This window comes from Plectropomus leopardus, chromosome 22 (assembly GCF_026936395.1).
Source record: "Plectropomus leopardus strain MGB_pleo_1.0 chromosome 22, ASM2693639v1, whole genome shotgun sequence".
NCBI lineage: Eukaryota > Metazoa > Chordata > Actinopteri > Perciformes > Serranidae > Plectropomus > Plectropomus leopardus.
The window spans coordinates 5322923-5342031 of NC_142197.1; the positions used below are offsets into that span (position 1 = coordinate 5322923).

General features: G+C 39.3%; 4 protein-coding genes across 5 annotated transcripts in view; 3 read left to right on the forward strand and 1 right to left on the reverse strand.

Moving 5' to 3' along the window:
- ntn4 (netrin 4) overlaps positions 1-6033 on the reverse strand; it is a 29412-nt gene extending 23379 nt beyond the window's left edge. Inside the window, exons 1-2 of the mRNA XM_042511394.2 lie at positions 5894-6033; positions 2649-3202 (exon numbers count right to left, since the gene is read on the reverse strand). Of these exons, the coding sequence (XP_042367328.2) occupies positions 2649-3202; positions 5894-5939 (600 nt within the window). The 5' untranslated portion in view covers positions 5940-6033. The remainder of the gene's footprint in view (positions 1-2648; positions 3203-5893) is intronic.
- Positions 1-10896, forward strand: part of LOC148185850 (uncharacterized) — a 42078-nt gene extending 31182 nt beyond the window's left edge. Inside the window, exons 3-4 of the mRNA XM_088072709.1 lie at positions 3515-3562; positions 6098-10896. Coding sequence (XP_087928835.1) covers positions 3515-3562; positions 6098-6119 — 70 coding nt within the window. The 3' untranslated portion in view covers positions 6120-10896. The remainder of the gene's footprint in view (positions 1-3514; positions 3563-6097) is intronic.
- Positions 10897-11891: 995 nt separating this feature from the next.
- Positions 11892-15112, forward strand: snrpf (small nuclear ribonucleoprotein polypeptide F). Its single transcript, XM_088072711.1, has 4 exons — positions 11892-12046; positions 13252-13377; positions 14422-14486; positions 14842-15112. The coding sequence occupies exons 1-4, from the start codon at positions 12044-12046 to the stop codon at positions 14906-14908; spliced, it is 261 nt and encodes an 86-aa protein (XP_087928837.1). The 5' UTR covers positions 11892-12043; the 3' UTR covers positions 14909-15112.
- A 575-nt stretch (positions 15113-15687) lies between these two features.
- amdhd1 (amidohydrolase domain containing 1) overlaps positions 15688-19109 on the forward strand; it is a 31817-nt gene continuing 28395 nt past the window's right edge. For both annotated transcript variants that reach the window (XM_088072707.1, XM_088072708.1), the window contains exons 1-6: positions 15688-15901; positions 16487-16593; positions 16689-16753; positions 17383-17660; positions 17735-17960; positions 18517-18641. In XM_088072707.1, coding sequence (XP_087928833.1) covers positions 15765-15901; positions 16487-16593; positions 16689-16753; positions 17383-17660; positions 17735-17960; positions 18517-18641 — 938 coding nt within the window. In that variant the 5' untranslated portion in view covers positions 15688-15764. The remainder of the gene's footprint in view (positions 15902-16486; positions 16594-16688; positions 16754-17382; positions 17661-17734; positions 17961-18516; positions 18642-19109) is intronic.

A 19109-nucleotide genomic window follows, 5' to 3' on the forward strand; every position in this document is an offset into this window, starting at 1 on the left:
AAACCCAGCTCTCTTTCCCTCTTACACACACACACACACACGTGCACATGTGAACACGGACAGCTTTCAGCACAAGAGATGACATGCTTTTTATGTTTGCTGGGGGACAAAGAAGAGAGGCAGAAAGCAGAGAATACCTGCCACCTGTTAACCTCATTCAGTAGTAATTCAACACATTAAATCAAGTTTTGGTGATACATTTTTTTTTTTTTTTTTTAATATTTCAGTTTTTTACTATTTGTCTAATACCCCTTTTCCACCAAAATTGGCGTGTGCATACAGGTTTTTCAAACAGGTATACCCGCTAAATATAGGCGATAGACTGCATATCCATAGTCTGTGAACACAGTGCTGCAACAGACAAGTCTGCCTTTCTGTCAGTGTATGTATGTGTGTGGGTTGTTTCGTTGGTGTGTCTGTGTGATGTCATGGACACAACAGACAGGTGAACAGGTCAATGGTAGACAGTAATTAGTGGCAGGACATCATTGCATCTCGCCGGTTAAGGAGCTGAAATTAGCGCGTTCACCCAGGTGTTGTGTTCCCATAAATACCTGAGTCTACTCGTCATTTGGACATTTCTAGAATTTTAGGACATTTATAGGATTTTAGGACATGTCTAGGATTTTAGGGCATTAGGGGATAGCTCGGACCTTTGTTGGGTGATGAGCGGGATCCTTCACTGGCACTTTTTTTTACAAACAAGCTCTATTTTGATGCTGTGTTATACAGTCTGGACACCTTATGTATACTAAAAGTACGAAAACAATTCCTAATGTGAATCATTTTATTTTTACTGTGACATAGAAAGTGGTTGGGGGGCCACACAGCACCCTATTGGGCTTCCTAAATTGAGTATTACTAATGTACAACTTTATTTTCACCATCTTGCACTGCCACAAACTTTTTAACTGTCAGTATAGGTGACGTACATCCACATCAAATACACACAGAGGCAGAAAAGGTGCAAACAGCTAAGCTGCAGCAGCTGCTCGGCTGTCAGAGCGCTACTTGACCTCTTTTAACCTCTGGGTCATCAGTTGAGAGGTTAGAGGTCGAAGGTTACGCTCCCAGTACAGGTGGCTGAGACATGCGGAAACAAATATGTGAAGCACAGAGTCAGAGAGAGACAGTTGGGCAAAGAAGCTGCTATTTTTCACACCTTTGTGCACAAAAGGTGGAGAGGAAATCATGCAAGAAAAGGCGCAGTTCTTGGTTTCTTTCTTACGCACTCATGCAAACAAATCAAGAAAACATGTAAAAAGAAACGCAACAGGAGTACATGAAGAAAGATTTATGATACAGCAGCAGAAAAAGGCCATAACAGCTGAATACTTGGACGAAGTTGTAGCAGCGAGAGCCCGTCAAAGAGGGAGTAAACACACATTACATATGAGCGCGCTGCAGGGAGTCAGGAGCAGCACCACGCTTGGCATGCGCCTCCACACACATCTGCCGAGCAGCTCCCGACACACACTGCTTCAATTAAACATCAATGGACTTCAGGAAGCCCTCTCGTGCTACAGTCAAAGTACGCCTATTAAACACTCACTCATGCACGCACACACACACACATACACTCACAGAGCTTCACCCACCTGGCTGCTTTCATTCTGCTCAGTCGTATGACTGTATGACTCTTGCATGTTGCGTGACTTGCAGCAGACAGGACTGAATTTGTTCCAGTAGGAGGGGTAATGATGCACTTTAAACCATTTCTTAAGAAAAAGCACGAGTGTCTGACTGTAGCAGGGTTTGCCTGTCACACTGTGTGATGTGCCATAATTAGCAATTCATTCATAGAGGAAGAAAAAGCAGAGCAGGAAACTCTCCGTCCCCCCCCTCCAGCGTTTCACTGCAGGTGCAGGTGTGTATCCGCCTTCCTCTCCACCTGCGTCAACCTGCTTTCTGAGCGGCCTGACTGTGTTTGGATTGAGAGAAATGGTGGGAATTCAACCACAACTTGATTCAAATCTGATCATCCAAAGCACCGCTGGCAGGTCGTCAAAATGTTGTCACTACGGTCAGATAATTCAGAGTAAAAACATCTGTGTTTTGGTTTGAGAAGGACATTTTACTGTCTATACCTGCCACTAAAACTCTTAATTTTAAGATATCATCACCTGTCTAAAGCTGACAGACAGAGACACCTGCACATAGCTTTATATTTTTGCCAATTCTGAGCTTAGCCTTTCAGTTCGTATTAAGCAGAGGTGGAAGTCATTGTTTTGCAAGTCACAAGTTTTTGCATTAAAGTCCGAAGTCAAGACAGGAAAGTCCCCAGTCAACGTGACAAGTTTGAAGTGCTACACTTTGAATTTCAAGCCCAAAACAAGCATGTATTTTTGATGTTGGGGTGAACTCTTCTTTTGAGAGTTGGAAAATGTTGCCTCATGCGGCTGGACATGCTGATAAGAGTGCTGAAGATGAACCAAAATATTAAAGTTGTGGCTGGAAAACCAAAACAGAGTGTTGAGAAGCTGAAATGCAGAGGGCAGATTTGTTGCTATAAGTTGCACATTTCAAATTACCTATTGTGGTTTGATCCAGTGTGAAAAGAAAAATATTGACTAGCGTAGCTGTAACTTAACTTACGACAGATTTTAATGTCTGGTGTAAAAATACGAGACAAACGGCGTCCTCCTCACCTCTCCGCGGTTGCAGGGATAAGCCCCGGAGTATTTAGACGTACAGGTGGCCCCGTCCCGCCCCACGCCTGCCTTTCCCTCCTCCATCCCGAAGGCGGCGCTGCAGTTGCTGGAGTAGTACTGCAGCATTTTCCACGTCCTCCCAAAGTCCTGCGACCGCTCCAGCGTCATGGCGGCAGGCCTCGGCGAGCGAAACACTACAATGAGATGCGTGAAGTAGAACTCCGCCTCCAGGTCCAGCTGCACCATCTCAGACTCCACCCCCTCGGCCGACTGCCACCAGGTGTTGGGGTGACGGAAGGAGGAGTCGGACATGGCCCCGGCCAGGTGGGACAGGAGGGGCAGGCCGGCGTTGCATTTGGCGCACTTGGCGGCGCTGCAGGCCAGGTTGGCGTTGGGGTCAGAGTAGGAGCAGTAGAGCTCAGTGCCGTTGTTGCCACAGACGGTCTGCGTCAGGACGCGGCGACCCAGGGCGAGGTTACCCATGCGGGGGTTGCAGGCTCGGCTCTCACAGCGGGGGGCCACACCTGCACGAAACACCTCCACCGACAGACCTGGATGGACGGAGAAAACACAGTTACACTTTGCAAATATGGTCTCAGGTGGCAAAAAAAAGTCAAAAAGAGTAAAAGTGAGGGTGTCAGGAGGGTGTGGTGCTCACTGTTCCTCAGTTTAAAGGGTTAATCCATCCAAATTACACAACTCTAGTGGTATTTAGCCATGCAGAAAGTATTTGTACACATGTTTCTCCCTCCACCCCTGATACAGTTAAAGAGAATTAAATTCGACTTTAACAATGCACTTATGCACTAAAATAGCGCTATAATCATCCATTTAACTCACAGGGACTCTTTTTTTTTGGTTAGGATGGAGGATGGAGGAAGTGAAAGATGCACAGCTGGATATCATTACAGGTAAGTCAGAATGTTTTCTGTTTTTATTTTACGTGAATTTACTTTTTTTAACTCCAAAAGTCCATATTTTAAGAGTAAGAGCGATCCAAATTGACAGAAAACCTATTTGAAACAACGCATCTGAACAAAAATCACAATGGAAGGACACTTCAGAAAACTCTTCCCCTCATATTCATCTTTAAAGGGACAATTCCTCCCAAAATTCAAAAATACATATTTTTTTCTCTTACCTGTAGTGCTATTTGTCAGTCTAGATTGTTTCGGTGTGAGTTGTCGACTGTTGGAAATATCAGCCGTAGAGATGTTTGACTTCTCTCCAATATGATGGGACTACATGGCACTGTTTTAAAAGACATACAAACTACTACAGGGGCCCAAATGTATGTACTATTTAGCCATTGGTTGTAGTCTTTACTGTCGTTTCAGGTGCAAGTTTTTGGAAGATACAGGCGACATGAGGTGATATAACACTCGCTCTTTATTGCCACTTTGATGCCACCTTAGTGTGTCTGTGCCTTAAATCTTGAGCCTCTCATCCATGAGTAGATGCACACAGCCTTCTGCACAGTGACACAGTTTGTCTGTGTAGTTCAGCAGAAAAAAAATAGTTCCTACATGAACCTGCTCACAATAAGGTCCGTGGATTATCTTGAGTAAATGGGTCATGATTTCTGGAAAGAGACATCGCTGTTGAGTTTTTCAAATGTGTTCTTTGGTGGTTTGAGCACCACAAGCCTAGTGCCATTTAATTTCATTATATTTGGAGAGAAGGCAGACATCTCTACGGACAACATCTCCTACGTCCAGCAACTCAAGTTTTTGATTTTGAGGTGAACTGTCCCTTTAAGCAATAAGAATGTCTTGCTGGTCAGCGTTCTGTGCCCCACTTTTACCCTGGAAATGCAACGCTTTCTGAGGTTTTGGAGAGTTTAATGAACACCTGAATCTGACTAACAGAGTGTGTAAGAGTGAGTGGGCGAGTTCTGAGTGACTCAGTGTGTGTGTGTGTGTGTGTGTGTGTGTGTGTGTGTGTGTGTGTGTGTGTGTGTGTGTGTGTGTGTGTGTGTGCAAGTCAAGTGATTTACCTCAATCGGAAATGTTATGCAAAAGGGATAATAGAGGCATTGTGCACCTGCCTGCCGCAGACTGCAGCCAGCGTGGACTCTTAACACAGATAAAGTTTGGCAGCTCGGGGAGGACGAGCAGCATTCAGACGCCTTCCAGACGCTCTGCAAACCCCCCCGAGGCCACAGTGTCATCTTCCAGCTTGGATTTATTATCCAAAAACCTGGAGCTCACTTTGTTTTTCATGTCACTGGCTCCACAGATAGACTCAGATTAAAACCCTGGAGCCTGAATTGGTGAACTTTTGCACTGGGGAACCTTTTCTGGAGGGATGTTCTTTGTTTGAGAGGAGTTCATGTTGAATTACATAACTGTCTGTATGTGGGTAGGTCATGGGGAAAAACTTTAAATGAATAATCATTAATTTTGTACAATTTAATTGGACATTAACTAATTGATTCATAAATAAAAGAGTACAGTTTGCTAACCCTTTGAAAGCTGGGAAAATGTGCTTGATTTCTTTTAAAAACATGGGAAGACGGCAATGATTAACTTAACCAGAAATTGTCAAAAGTAAGCAAGAAATTAGTAAGAAGCACAAGAAAATAACCTGAAAATTAACACAATCCCCCTGAAAACAAAAAAAACAAGTAAAAAAAGAAAAGAAAAAAGGACATGACCTGAATAACTGCTTTAAAATGATAATAATTCTATAAAATTCTAGAAAAATAATTTGTATTTTTCTCTAGACATTTTCTCTAGCTAAAAAAAAAATTTCTAAATTTTATTAATTTCTTGCATATCTTGCCAAGTTGATCATTGCATTTTTTCTGTTTTTTAAAGAAAACAAACAGACAAAGGGCTAAATAAAGCTAAATTACATTTTTCAAAAGCTTATTTGTAAGCTATTGATGAGAAAAGATAAATCTCAACTTTTTATGATTTTGGTATGATTCATACCAAACTTCCATTTAAATCTGTGCAATTTAACAACAATGAGGCTCAGGCGTTTCCTCTGTTGTTAAGTGTGTCTTACAGGTTAATATGGAAACTGGAGTTTAATTATTGAGTTCATGATTTTGAATCAGCTCTGACCTTTTAATACATATGAGTTCATGCGTATAGAAATCCAAAACACAAACTCCTCAGACGGAGATTAAATTGTCTAAAAATCAAAGGGAGTTCTGCATTGCTGATCAGCACATTGTTGCACCAATGACAATAACTCTGACAATAGGATGTTTGATGAAAAAAATGAACACTAACCTGCATCTGACAACAAGGCCAGGCTGATTACAAATAAAATCGACATATCTCCTTATTGAAGGAATAATCCGAAATTTGTGAGAAGAGGAAGAAATTCCGAGTTATTCAGACATCAAGTGTGCAGAAAAAAAAAAAAATCTCATCCACGGTGGCGAAGACAAGTGCGTAGCTTCAGATCCAGTGTGGACTCTCTCTTTCACTCAGCTGCGGTCCAATGAGCCGATAGAAGACACAACATGATCCCGGACGGTGCGTGATGTCCCGCAGAGAGAGGAGAGGAGCGCGGATGAAGTGATCGGCTCTGCCCGGCGGCTCGTCTGCTGCTGCTCCGCGTCCTGCAGCGTGTTTCATTTCCCCACAGTGTGCGCCCGCTGCCCGCTCTGCCCCGCAGATCTGCGTCTGAGGAGAGCCGGAGAGAGGCTGAGTACTGACAGCAGCAGCTCCGCCTCTCCTCCGCACTCCTCTCATTTAAAGGAACAGTTTGTGCGAAGCGATGACAGGATGGAGCCCGCAACCTGCTGCCCACACCGGAGGAACCTCCCTGGGACTTTGTCAGGAGTAAACCGATTATCAATCAATCAATCAATCAATCAATCAATCAATCAATCACACTTCACGCTTCATACAATACACACAAACGTGAATAAAAACAAAAAATCAATAACAGTACTCAGTAAAACCAGTCACTGAGGACCATAAGTGAGATAACACCAAAGACAGGATAAAACCTTAAATTTAAAAATGAATAAATTAGTAAATAAACAAATAAATAAAATGATAACTAATAATAAAAAATAAATAAGTATAATATTTAAAGTGTAAATAAGAGGTAAATGAAAGGATAGCAGCACAAAGTAAAATAATAAATAAATATGTTAAAAATAATAAAATGATATAAGAAGTTGTAAAAATGTGAAACAGACCTAATTTCATAAATAAGTAAATACATAAACAAAAAAAGCTAATAGTAATAATAAAAGTAAATAAGTAAAATACCCAAAGTGTAAATAAGAGGTAAATGAAAGTCTAACAGCACAAAGTAAAATAATGAATAAATATGTTCAAAATAATACAATAATATAGGAAGTAAAACTGTAAAACAAACTAAAATACATAAATACATCAATAAACAAATAAATAAAATGACAATAGTAATAATAAAAAAATAAATAAGTAAAATACTTCAACTGAAAATAAGAAACACACTTGTTTAATTTTACATTTTATAAACTGATTGTATGTTTCTGTATGTAATAAGTCAATCAGTGTGATTGTGAGTGACTGTAGCTGTTTAATACAAGCAGTGGAGACAAAAAGAAAACAGCCTGTGTGTATATCAGCCTGCATAAATATTCAAGTACTTTCCACCTCTGTGGCATTAGCACCAGATGTCCATGCCATGAGAGAGTGTGGGACCCCCTGTGCAGACCACGTGGAGTCTGATGAAAAGCTGATGTGGGGCGTAAATGAGTGCTCATATCCACATTTCTGACTAATTGGCTTTGGATGGAGAGCGCGCACACACAAAGTGATGCTGCTGACGCACTTCAAATTACAACGATTGGTTGCTCGGCTGCGGCCTTTGTTGACAACATTGTTTCTGTCCATACAAAACCAGTGAAATATGCAAGCTGGATAAATTGCAAGCTTTTTAATTCCAGCTCTGCTTCTTGTGTGGTTGTCTGTTCCCAACAATGGCTGCTTGACGGCCCATAAAAAAAGTGATTCATACATGAAAAAACGAAGCTACCGTAACCTGTAAACGGGGGACAGTAGGACATGTTGATGGGCTATATTAATTATTCTTTAGATGCCTATGCTGAGTTGTTTCATGTTTTTATCCTAAACTTTTTGATAAACAAGCTCAATTTTCTGCCCTTTTAAGCAGTTTTACTCAATTTGTGGCTTGTGGGCCAAATCTGGCCCCCCACAGGGAGCCAGGTGGCCCCTCAGCCATTTTCTAGTTCACTGTAAGAATAAAGTGAGTGCCAGAGTGCAACAAACAGCATCAAAATAGAGTCCTAAAAAAAGTCTAAAATTCTAGAAATGTCCTAAAATCTGAGAAAATTTCTAAAATCCTAGGTTTATCCAAATATCCTAAAATCTAAAAAAAATGCCTTAAAATCCTGAAAACTTCCTGAAACCCTCCAAAATTCAAGCAATGTTGTACAATCCAAGAAATTTCCTAAAATCCTAAAAAAAAAAAAAAAGTCTAAAATGCTAGAAATGTCCTAAAATCTGAGAAATTTTCTAAAATCTAAGAAACACCCTAAAATCCTGAAAATATCTAAAATGCAAGAAATGTCTTAAAATCTTAGAGATATCCTAATATCCTATAAACATCTTAAATGCCCCAAAATCCTAAACATGTCCTAAAATCCTGAAAATGTTGGAAATGTCCTAAAATTCTTGAAATATGTAGAAGGCAGGTTGATTATCCTTGCTTTTGTGACAATAGCCGCTCAAAGTGAGAATTTTTCGGGGCTGACGATGCCTGTGTTTGGCGTTTTGGGGCAGGTGGAGCACCTTGCCTTCAGAGCCGTCCCGGACCTGGATTACAGTCAGTGAACAGAGCGAGCCTGCAGGCTGCAGTGTGCCCCCCTGTGCTCAGTAACGGTACAAAAAAACCCAAATTCCAAATGTTGGAAATCTGCTCTTTCCGCTCCGGCCCATTTGGGTCAGGCTCCAGTGAACACAGCATGGCTTTGGCTTCTCTGTCTGCTGTGTAATCGGACCATGACCTGCTTTCTGTGCATCTGACCCGTGTCCAATAAGCGGTGAGCCAAATGAAACTATCTCACCTGTTCACTTTGTTGTGTCCGTCCTGCTGCAGCCGTCGCTGCTGCGCTTTGTGAGGAGGAAAACTGGGGTTTTTCTCAGAGGTTTAACTCCTTTAAACTGGTATCCGTCCTCTCAGCTAACTCTTTTCAGGGTTTTTTCAGTCCCATGCTTTACACTTCCTGCAGTTCACCCACTCTGCAGGCCCGTCCAGCGTCTCAGCTCTCCTCTGCAGACTTCAAAGAGACGTTTGGCATCAGACTGGAATGATCCGACCCGTTTCTTCAGCAAAGCCGCCAAACTCCAGATGATGATACCAAAAACTAAAACCCTGCTGCAGGAAACTTCTATAGATCGTAGTTCAGACTTATTCAGAGCCAAACAAGCTGTCTGTCCTCTAAACTAAGAGGAGGTTGAGAAACACTTTAATGGTCAATTTTTGTTTTTTGTGTTCGATTTGTGTCTCTTTGTAGTTATTTTGTGCCTTTTTGTAGTCAATTTGTGTCTCTGTGTCTCTTATGTTTCTTGTAGTTAGGTTGCATCTCTTTGGTCGGTCTTTAAAATTATTTTTTGTTTCGTTATGGCCAATTTGTGATTATTTTGTATCTTTTTGTGGTTGATTTGTGTCTCTTTAGTCATCTTGCATGGCTGTTTGATTGTCTTTGTTGTTATTTTGTGTCTCTTTGTGGTTGATTGTGTCTCTGTGTCGTTATCTTTTGTCTCTTTGTGGTTGATTTGTGTCTCTGTAGTTTTTTTGTCTCTTTGTGTTCGTTTTGTGGTCAAAGTGTGTCTCTTAAAGGTTTATTTGTGTTGCATTTTGTTTTGCAGTGTTTAGGGTTATTTTGTGTCTCTGTGGTTGATTTGTGAATCTTTGTAGCTATCTTGTGTCTCTTTGTAGTTATGTTGCATTTCTTTGTGGTTGATTTGTGTCTCTTTGTAGTCTTGTGTCTTTGTGGTCAAAATGTGTCTCTTTGAAGGTTAATTTGTAGTCGATTTTTGTCTCTTTTAAGTTGTTTTTCATCTTTTTGTTGTCACTTTACATCTCTATGTGGTATTCGTGTCTCTTTTAGTCGATTTGGGTAGAGTTATTTTGTGTCTTTGTAGTTGTTTTGTACGTCTTTGTGATCAATTTGTGTCTCTTTGTAGCTTTTACTGGTCTCTTTATGTTTTTTGTTTTGTTTTCATGGTTATTTTGCACCTCTTTGTGGTGCTTTTTCAGCTCCTTGTTTTATTCCCGTGTGTTCGTTTTGTGTCTCCTTTGACTTTCAACAAGTATTGTAAACACTCACTTCACGCAAAGTTCTTATACTAAAAGGCCAACTAACTACCCAGCCCCTTCGGACTGGGGGGCACCAGGCGATCAGACAAAGGGGTAACCAGTCACACACACGCACACACACATTGCTCTCATGCCATAACTGACACGGAGACTGACTGACGGATTGCTTAATTACACGTAGGGCACGTTGAAAGGAGAGGGAAGAAAAATAGGCTAAATGATGTAAGGACATCAGTATTTCAGACATGCACAGAAAAGCTCCAGCGCAATTTTAGAGGAATTTTTTGGGAGAGAACCCAGCCCTTTACTGTAGGAAGTCAGATGTTAGTTTTATTCACAGTATCAGGTTGGAACTTGTTGGATGTTTCAGTAACAGTTGAACGCTTCAGTGCAGAAAAAAATGAGCGAAATCTTCAGACTGTTTGTGCCCGGAGAGAAAAAGCTGCACAGACAGAGAGCCAGCGCGACCCAGATATGACAGTCATCTCACTTTTTTCAGGTCACACTTTATCAAACTGAGTAATGCAGTGTGAAAATGTTAAAATGAGACGTTCTACAGAGCAGGTGTTGCACTTATAATATATTTCATCTCGGAGCAGATGAAGAGATTGACAGTGACGCTGGAAATACATCAGAAGAAGAAGCTGTTGCTTCATTTGCTTGGATTTAACCTGACACAAATCACAAGACACATTTTAAAAGAATGTCCTTTTTTCAAACTTAAATAATAACACGCCTCATAAAGTGATAAAAGGTCACTTTAAACTCACTTCTGAGGATCACAGATGGACGTTAAAACATTCTGCTCAACCGTTTGGACATTTTAAATCACTGTAGTTAAATGAAAAATGTGTCAACCTGACTGAGCTATCTCTACAATTCGGTTTAGGTATGTTATGCTTAAAAAAAAAATGCCTTTGATTTAAAATAGTCTGCTATTTCACTTCACCTCCCACAGCAAGTTAGTAACAAACACTTCAGACGTGAGGGCTTTGGGATTTTTTAAAGGTAGTTATATTTTTTCTAACATGTTATTGTTTCAGAGTGTTATTGAACAGATTTATAAAACTATATACAAAAAAAATAAAACTTAAGTGTCAAATATTTCTTTAAAAACATGCTTTACCAAACAGTTGATTTGGCCTTTTATGGTAAAAGTAACGAAACTAAGATAATGTTATTAAAACTGACTATTTGCAAAGAAATTTAAAAAACAACTTCTGATCAGTCATTGTTGTTAAATGATACATTTGATGTTATCCATATGTTAAAATAAGTTTGTAATTATTACGTAGTGATGCGAAGATAATAAATTCACAATTTTTATGAAATAAAAAGGGATTAATATTCATTGTGGTTAAAACCATGTCTTTATGTCATTCCATTATATATTTGATGAAAAAAAACACTATGATTTTTCACCATAAAGTACTTTAAGTGTGACTATCTAGGATAAGTATATTGCATTAATACAAGTACTGGTAATACTACTAACTCCATGATAAAAAGAAATTATATATGTTGTCATACTTAAATATTAAAAGCATTTTAACAGTATACAGTTTGTAATTATTATTTTTTTCTTTCTGTTTTTACAAATACCACAAGGGGTCATCTCAACTGTTTAGTAGAGACCTATATTTAAAAAAACCATGTGATCTGGTAAATAAAATAATATTTAAAACACAGTTTTTTGTCATTATTGCCCTGAGGAAATAAAAACAAATTAAAAGAAAACTATTTTCCATTTTGATTGTAGTCTACTCAGGTGGGTGGATTCAAAGCTCTGGACCAAGACAAAATTGTACATTTACTTGTGTAATATTTTTAATGCAGGACTTGCACTTGTAATGGAGTATTTTAAAGTAAAACTCTTTTTTTTTCAGTGATGGGAGACGCTCTGTGAATGTCGCTGCAGTGTGAACCTCCGACCAGCAGGTGGCGCTGTGTCACACCGTGAAGACTACCCGGAAGTCTTACTGTTGTACTTCCTGTTTGGCGGTAAAGCGTGTTCTGCTCTGCGGAGTACAAACGTTTTTGTGACGAATTATATCAAATTCATTAATTCCCAGACACTAACAAGCCGAACTGAAATGGTGAGTTCATTTTAAAGATGTTTAAAATCAACTCATTCGATGTTTTGTGGGATTTGTTGTCGCTATCACCGAGCGAAGATAGCGTGTTTGCTAGTTAGCATTAGCTGCGCTAGCTTCTCATTCATGACTGCAGGTGAATGAATGAATTACTCGCGTTTACAGTCACTGTAAATGTAATATTTATTTACTTAAACGCTTATAAGGTAGATTTAATCGTTTCATCGGCGACTTAAATTAGTTGAAAAGTTATATTATGCTGCTTTTTGTTTGAGTTGGAATCGATGTCTGTAGAGATAAAGTCGCACCGAACTCCATTAAAAAATCTGCTAATTAAGCTAGCATATGTTTATCTGTTTTATGAGGTAAATCATTTAATACTGTATAAAAACTTGCTCCACGTATGTTACTAGCTTTAGTTATTCTACACATAATGATATTGCTTTTTGCTTTTGTTTGCTTTTGTCGTGATTGTTTTATTGTTTTCTGAAAACCGTACAATTTTTTGTTAAAATAATGTAAAGATGGGTTTATAATTTCCATAAAGCTGTTGGCTGCAATACAAATAATATGGAGGCTACACCAGCAGCTGCTTTATAGTTCGGCATACACAGCAGGAATACTAGTGAATATTTTCATGTGATATTTTTACAAAACGTTATCTTATTAACAGCCATAAATCGAAACACATTCTCTTCAGAGAGAAGTTTTATGTTGAAACGTGTATTTAAGATAACAACTAAATGATACAGGTTTTGTGCCGAATTTACTATTATATGATCACATATCAGTAATGCTCACTAAATTCATGTTTACATTTTAAATGTTGTTGAAATGCAATGTTTCAAGTATTTTATTTTTTTATTATGATTTTTGAGCTAAACTCGACATGAGCTCCACTATTTAGAGAAGAACAAGATTTATTTGCAGCAGTAATACTTAAATGTTTGCCAAAGCTATTGCAGTCTATATGTGTAGTTAAATAACATATCCAAAAGGTTGTATAAAAACTATAATTGTAAAACTTTGTTGTATAGCACCTTTCAAAACAAGAGCTAAACACTATAAACGTATTAAAAAAGGTGGTAAGAGGATTTATGTCATAGAACATAAGTAAAATCACTAAAATACTTTTCTAAAAAAGCGATATATTAGTTTGTAGTATGTTGGTATGTATAATAACCTGCCTCATGTTTTCCTCTTTATAGAGTTTACCTCTGAACCCAAAACCTTTCCTGAACGGCCTGACGGGCAAACCAGTGATGGTGAAACTGAAGTGGGGGATGGAGTATAAAGGCTACCTGGTGTCTGTTGACGGGTACATGAATATGCAGGTAAGAACAATTTATTGTATGGTTTGCACACCTTTTATCTAATAGAAATGTCATTTATCAACTGATATTTGCACAATCCTTGCCTGCAGATATAAAGTATATTCTCATGAAGTTCTTTTGGAATTTTGCAGCATTGTTGATCCACTTGTATGTCAAAACAGTTTGCATTTTTGTTCATTTTGAGTTGTTTTTCCCTCTCGACTTTTTCAAACTTGCTCATTTATTTCTTCTCAAGTGAATCCATAAGAGTCATATCAAGAAATTTTTAAAGAATTGCACAATTCAACTGTGAAAGCCTCTGTTTACCCTTAATGTGAACAGCATCTTTGTGCAGTGCCAGTGAACATATTTTTCTCATAGCAAGCAAATTATATGAACACATTAAAAAATACAACTTTTGTACACCATGTGCAGAGTGTTACATACAGCATACACTGTAAATTATTAGCACACATGCATCTATACAACATGTTTAAAATGATCATGTCGCTGCATTTTTTAAGCAGAAAAGCTGAACGAGCTCATACACAGCTCCTGTTGTCCCACATCTTATTACTTTTAAACTGGTTTTATTTTAATTTTTTTTATCATTGTCTCTTGTCCTTTATATTTTGAAAAGCACTTTGCAAAAAAAGTTTATATTATTAGTAGTAATCAGGGTCAATGCTAAAAACCATGTTAACAGTTTACAGATTTAATGCATACAGAAATCTTATGTTTATTATTAGGTTGTAGAAATGACACGCAGATAGATAGATGCTCTTTTAAAATAAAATATACGTCCGTGGGCTGTGAGGATGCAGTGTCCATCTTTTGTGATTTTATGTTCATTCCACGGTTGACAACATCTCTTGTTCTGCAGCAAAAGTTGTGTGGAAATCTTTCGTAATTTATTGGGGTTTTATTATGCCGCATCAGTGTGAACGTGTATCCAGCAGCCTCATTATTTTGGGACGCCATTATTGCTCTGCGGGATTTAACCGCCCAGATAGATGTTCGTCTGCAGCCTCTTGACCTCTTTATATTTCCATGTTTTCCTGACAGCTGGCAAACACAGAGGAGTATGTGGACGGAGCGCTGGCGGGTCATCTCGGTGAAGTGCTCATTAGGTGGGTTGAAAACCTAAAATATCTTAATTCCATAACTAACCTACCAACTAACTAGTTCAGCAAAGGCTTCTTTATTAAGAACTTAATTTGACTTAATTTCTGTCTATTTAACAAGATTATTTAAAATAAGATAAAGGTGTTTTTTTAAGAGACTTTACCAGGAAAGCATCGCAGAACTAACAACTCTAGATCTGCAGCGGCACAGAATCTGACGTTTTTGGCTTTCTGACTAACTCAACTAACCGTGTTAATTATGAACATCACGTGAAGCAAAATGAGCACTGCGTGATCGACCCATTGTGCTTCTTTTTCCCCAAGCAGCGACTTGTGACAGTACTGTGTTTGATTCCCACAGGTGCAATAACGTTTTGTACATCAGAGGTGTAGAAGAGGAGGAGGAGGACGGAGAGATGAGGGAGTGATGGACTCGGCCCTGCTGTGTGATTGTACCTCGTAGTTGAGCTGATGTGTGTTTGTGTTTTCACCATGTGAAGCAAGTGAACGCCTGCAGATTAGTTTTTTCCTCCCAGACTTTTTTTTTTTTTTTTTACTGTATGTAAGGCCAATTTTAAGTTGTAACTTTGTGATACCGACACAATAAAATGATTATTGTTTTCTTTCTTAAACCTGATTGTTGTGGTTTCTTTTTGCGTGTGACGTGTGACAGAAATAGTGTCGGCTCATTCCTCTAAAAATGAAATGAATGAGACTCTCTTTACGTCTTCTGTTTATCGGTCCGGCAGCTCGAATCTCGATGGCTTCAGGGCTCAAACTGCAGATTGTTCTTCTGCATTAGGACACGAGGAGCATAGAAGCAGATTGACATAGAGGGGGGTCCCTGGTTGAGGAGGTCACTGGTGGTCACTGGTTTTCACATATTTTAGTGCACTCCACTTATGTCACTCACCAGCTGGAGTGTTTATGGGTCATGTGTGGAGCAGTGCATTCTGGTAGTTGTGGTGTTTTTTTTTTACTCTTGAGCAAAAGCAAAAGTCCTTACTCTGTTTTTTTGTGTTTTTTTTCCCTGATCATATAGCACCAATTTTAAAAGTATTTGCATCTTTCTACTGCATAGAAACTAGTTTAATGAAAATCTTTCCAGCAGTGAAAATGTTCTTTTATTGTTACTGGTTAACTGTTTCCCCCCCCTGTTACGGAAGCACCTCCTCTTTCTGTGCACTTTAAACTCTGCTCACCTAGACAAATATTTGCCTTTTCCCAAACTAGTTTGGAGCCGTTCACTGTGCAGGGAAGCGTCTCCGCTTTGAATTAATCAAAATGTCCAGAAATTACAGACTCCTGGTGAAGAACGCCAAGCAGCTGGTTCTGATCTGCAGCAGCGGAGAGAAGTACCTGACCAAACATGGGATGCAAAATCTGTGTGTGATTGAAAATGGGAGCGTGGTGATTGGGAGGTACGTTTTCTAAACCACACTAAAGAGACATCTGCGATTACTTCATGCCATGTGAATTTTGTGTGATTTCTGAAGAAATGTGACTCAGACAGCTTTAGATCTCACCTGTGCAGCTGCCATACATGCCTGAATGCTGATGCAGGTTGGGATGGGTTTTTTTTCTGTAGAAGCTGAGGAGAATCTGGAAATGTAAATTATTTTACACTGGTGCCCCCTACAGGCTGCAAGATTACTGCATGGCTGAAAACGGGAGACAGATTTGCTATTACTTTTTATTTTTTTAGTGTGACTTTAACTCATTGTAACTTGAGCAGATTGGTTTGATTTCTCTGGAGAAGGCGGTAAGCAGCTTAAGACATTGCCCAAAATTAGTAAGAGGTCAAAGGGTTAAACAGCCTATTGAAGGCTTCTGGATGCAGCAACAGAAAACTGATAGATCCAGGTCTTAAAGGGTTAAACTGGGTGTCTGCAGATCCTTAAAAGTCATTAAATACTGAATTTGTGATGCCTTAATTGCCACAATCATTTGACCTAATTGCATTGTTCAAGCTTTTAAATTTCACTTTTGCTGTTTTCGTCATGCAGAGACGGGCTGATTAAAGCTCTGGGGCCTGCAGAGATGATCAGCGCTCAGTATCCAGAGACGTCTTTCGATAAAGTGATAGATGCTACAGGAATGTGTGTCCTGCCTGGTGAGTGTCTGCTCTGGTTTTTATGGTTTCTGCGGAAGCTGTCTGTGTAAACATTATGTGAACTGATCTGAATGTGACGAATCTGCTTGTTTCAGGTTTGGTGGACGCTCACACTCATCCAGTCTGGGCCGGTGACAGGGTGCATGAATTTGCAATGAAGGTAAATCATTGTGTTTGGACAGTCTTTTTAAAAATTTTATTCTATTTTAAATGAAAGAAAATTGGCTTGATTTCTTTCTAAAAAAATATTGGGAGAAGGCAACAAGCAACTTCGCAAGACATGACCCAAAAGTTGGCAAAAAAACCCCTAAAAATAAAAAAAAAAGAAGTAAAACAAACAAACAAACACAAAAGATGTACAAAAAGAGCTAAAAAAAATAGCTATTTATTTGATCAACAATTTTAAATATTTTTTTCTAACATAAATTAATTTTTTTTTACATTTCTAATAGCCATTTAGGTCATTTTCCTTCTTCATTGTCTGATTTCTTGTAATTTGTAGGGCACTTGGACTGAGACCGAGGTGCTGATGCTGAATCGTTATTAACAGTGAAAAAAGCAGATTGAGAGAAACTTGATTAGTCTTCATGCAGAACACTTGAGTCGATCACTGAGCAGAAAGACGTGAAGGGAAATGTAGTCCTTGAGAAAGTTACCTCCTGTGTTTTTGAAAGAAATCAAACCTGCTCAGTTTAAAGGCTTTAAACATTTGTAAAAGGCATCTGATTGCAGCACAAGAAATCATATTTGCAGGTTTCACAGGGTTAAATGTGCATGTCACTCTTCCAGCTGGCAGGTGCCACCTACATGGACGTGCACCGGGCCGGGGGAGGGATCCACTTCACGGTGGAGCACACTCGAGCTGCGGGCTCCTCCGAGCTGCTGGCCTCCCTCGGCAGCAGGCTGCTCCGGATGCAGCGAGCGGGTACGACCCTGGTGGAGTGCAAGAGCGGCTACGGGCTGGAGCTGCAGACCGAGCTCAAGATGCTGGAGGTGATTGAGGAGGCCAGACGCTCCCTGCCCATCAACATCTCCTCTACCTACTGTGGAGCTCACGCTGTGCCAAAGTATGACTCCTCCCCAACATCATTTAAAACCCTGAAAACACATCTCTAACCAACCGCTTCTGTCCTCTGTCCAGAGGGAAGACAGTCGCAGAGGCCACGAAGGACATCCTGCAGGTCCAGCTGCCTCGGCTGAAGGAGAAGATGTCCTCTGGGACTCTGAGAGTGGACAACATCGACGTCTTCTGTGAGCAGGGAGTGTTTGACCTCGGCTCCACCCGCTCCATCCTGCAGGCCGGCAGAGACATGGGCCTCAACATCAACTTCCACGGAGACGAGCTCCATCCCATGAACTCTGCTCAGGTACCAACATTTAAAAAGAAGTTTATTTTTTACTATTTCTGGGCTAGTTTTAGTTTATTTTGTTGACCTTTGAATGTAATCATAAAGACAGCTGAATTATTTAGCTGTTACAATATGGAGTCGATACTAAGTAAAGTATGAATTTTAAAAAAGTCTAAAATGTTACTGTTACTGATAAAATAGTAGCAGGAAGAGTAACCGAGGAAGGATTTCTCTCTCGTGCAATAGATGTTTAGCTTTTACATTTTAACATCAGATTTGACTGCTTTGATTATCTGTTATGCCATTAAAAATATTTGTTTTTTCATAGGAGAAATCTGAGAAAAGCAGCAAATCCTTTTATTTGAGAGGCTGCAATTTTCTTGATAAATGACCAAATAGATTCATATTCTTCCAATAAACTGATCAATTAATTAACTGTTTCAGCACTATGCTGCAAGAAGTTTTAGGCATTAGAGTCAGTGTGTGTGTGTGTGTGCGCGTGTGTGCGCGCGCGTGTGTGTGTGTGTGTGTGTGTGTGTGTGTGTGTGTGTGTGTGTGTGTGTGTGTGTGTCAGCTGGGTGCAGAGCTCGGAGCGTTGGCCATCAGTCACCTGGAGGAGGTAACAGACGAAGGAATCGCTGCCATGGCAACAGCAAGAACCGCCGCCGTCCTCCTACCAACGACGGCTTACATCCTACGGTACTTTTTTAAACTTTTTACTCAAGTACTGTTTTTAAGTACAACTTAAGGTACTTGAACTTTGAGAAGGAAATTTAACTTTTCTAAATGGGTCAAAGTGTATTTCCTCTTATAATGTTTGTTATTGTGATGCAAATTTGATTCCAAATTTAGTTACTTTACTAACAGTTTTTTTCTATATAAAGTGCTTATAACATCTGATTCTGTCTAATAAAAAAACAGCAGTTTATACAAACACAGTGGAAATCATTAGTCGATTTTATGGAAAATAAATCAGCAACAATTCTGATTGCTTTAAGTATTTTTCATGCAAAAATTTCACGACTCTAGTTTCCCAAATAAAAGGATTTTTTTTTATTTAAGATGATTTTATAATAAATCAGTCGTAGCAGCCAAAATTCTGCATGTGAACTTTAACCTTAATGTTTTAATTTCATGTTTCCGATTATACTTAAATACTGTTTCATT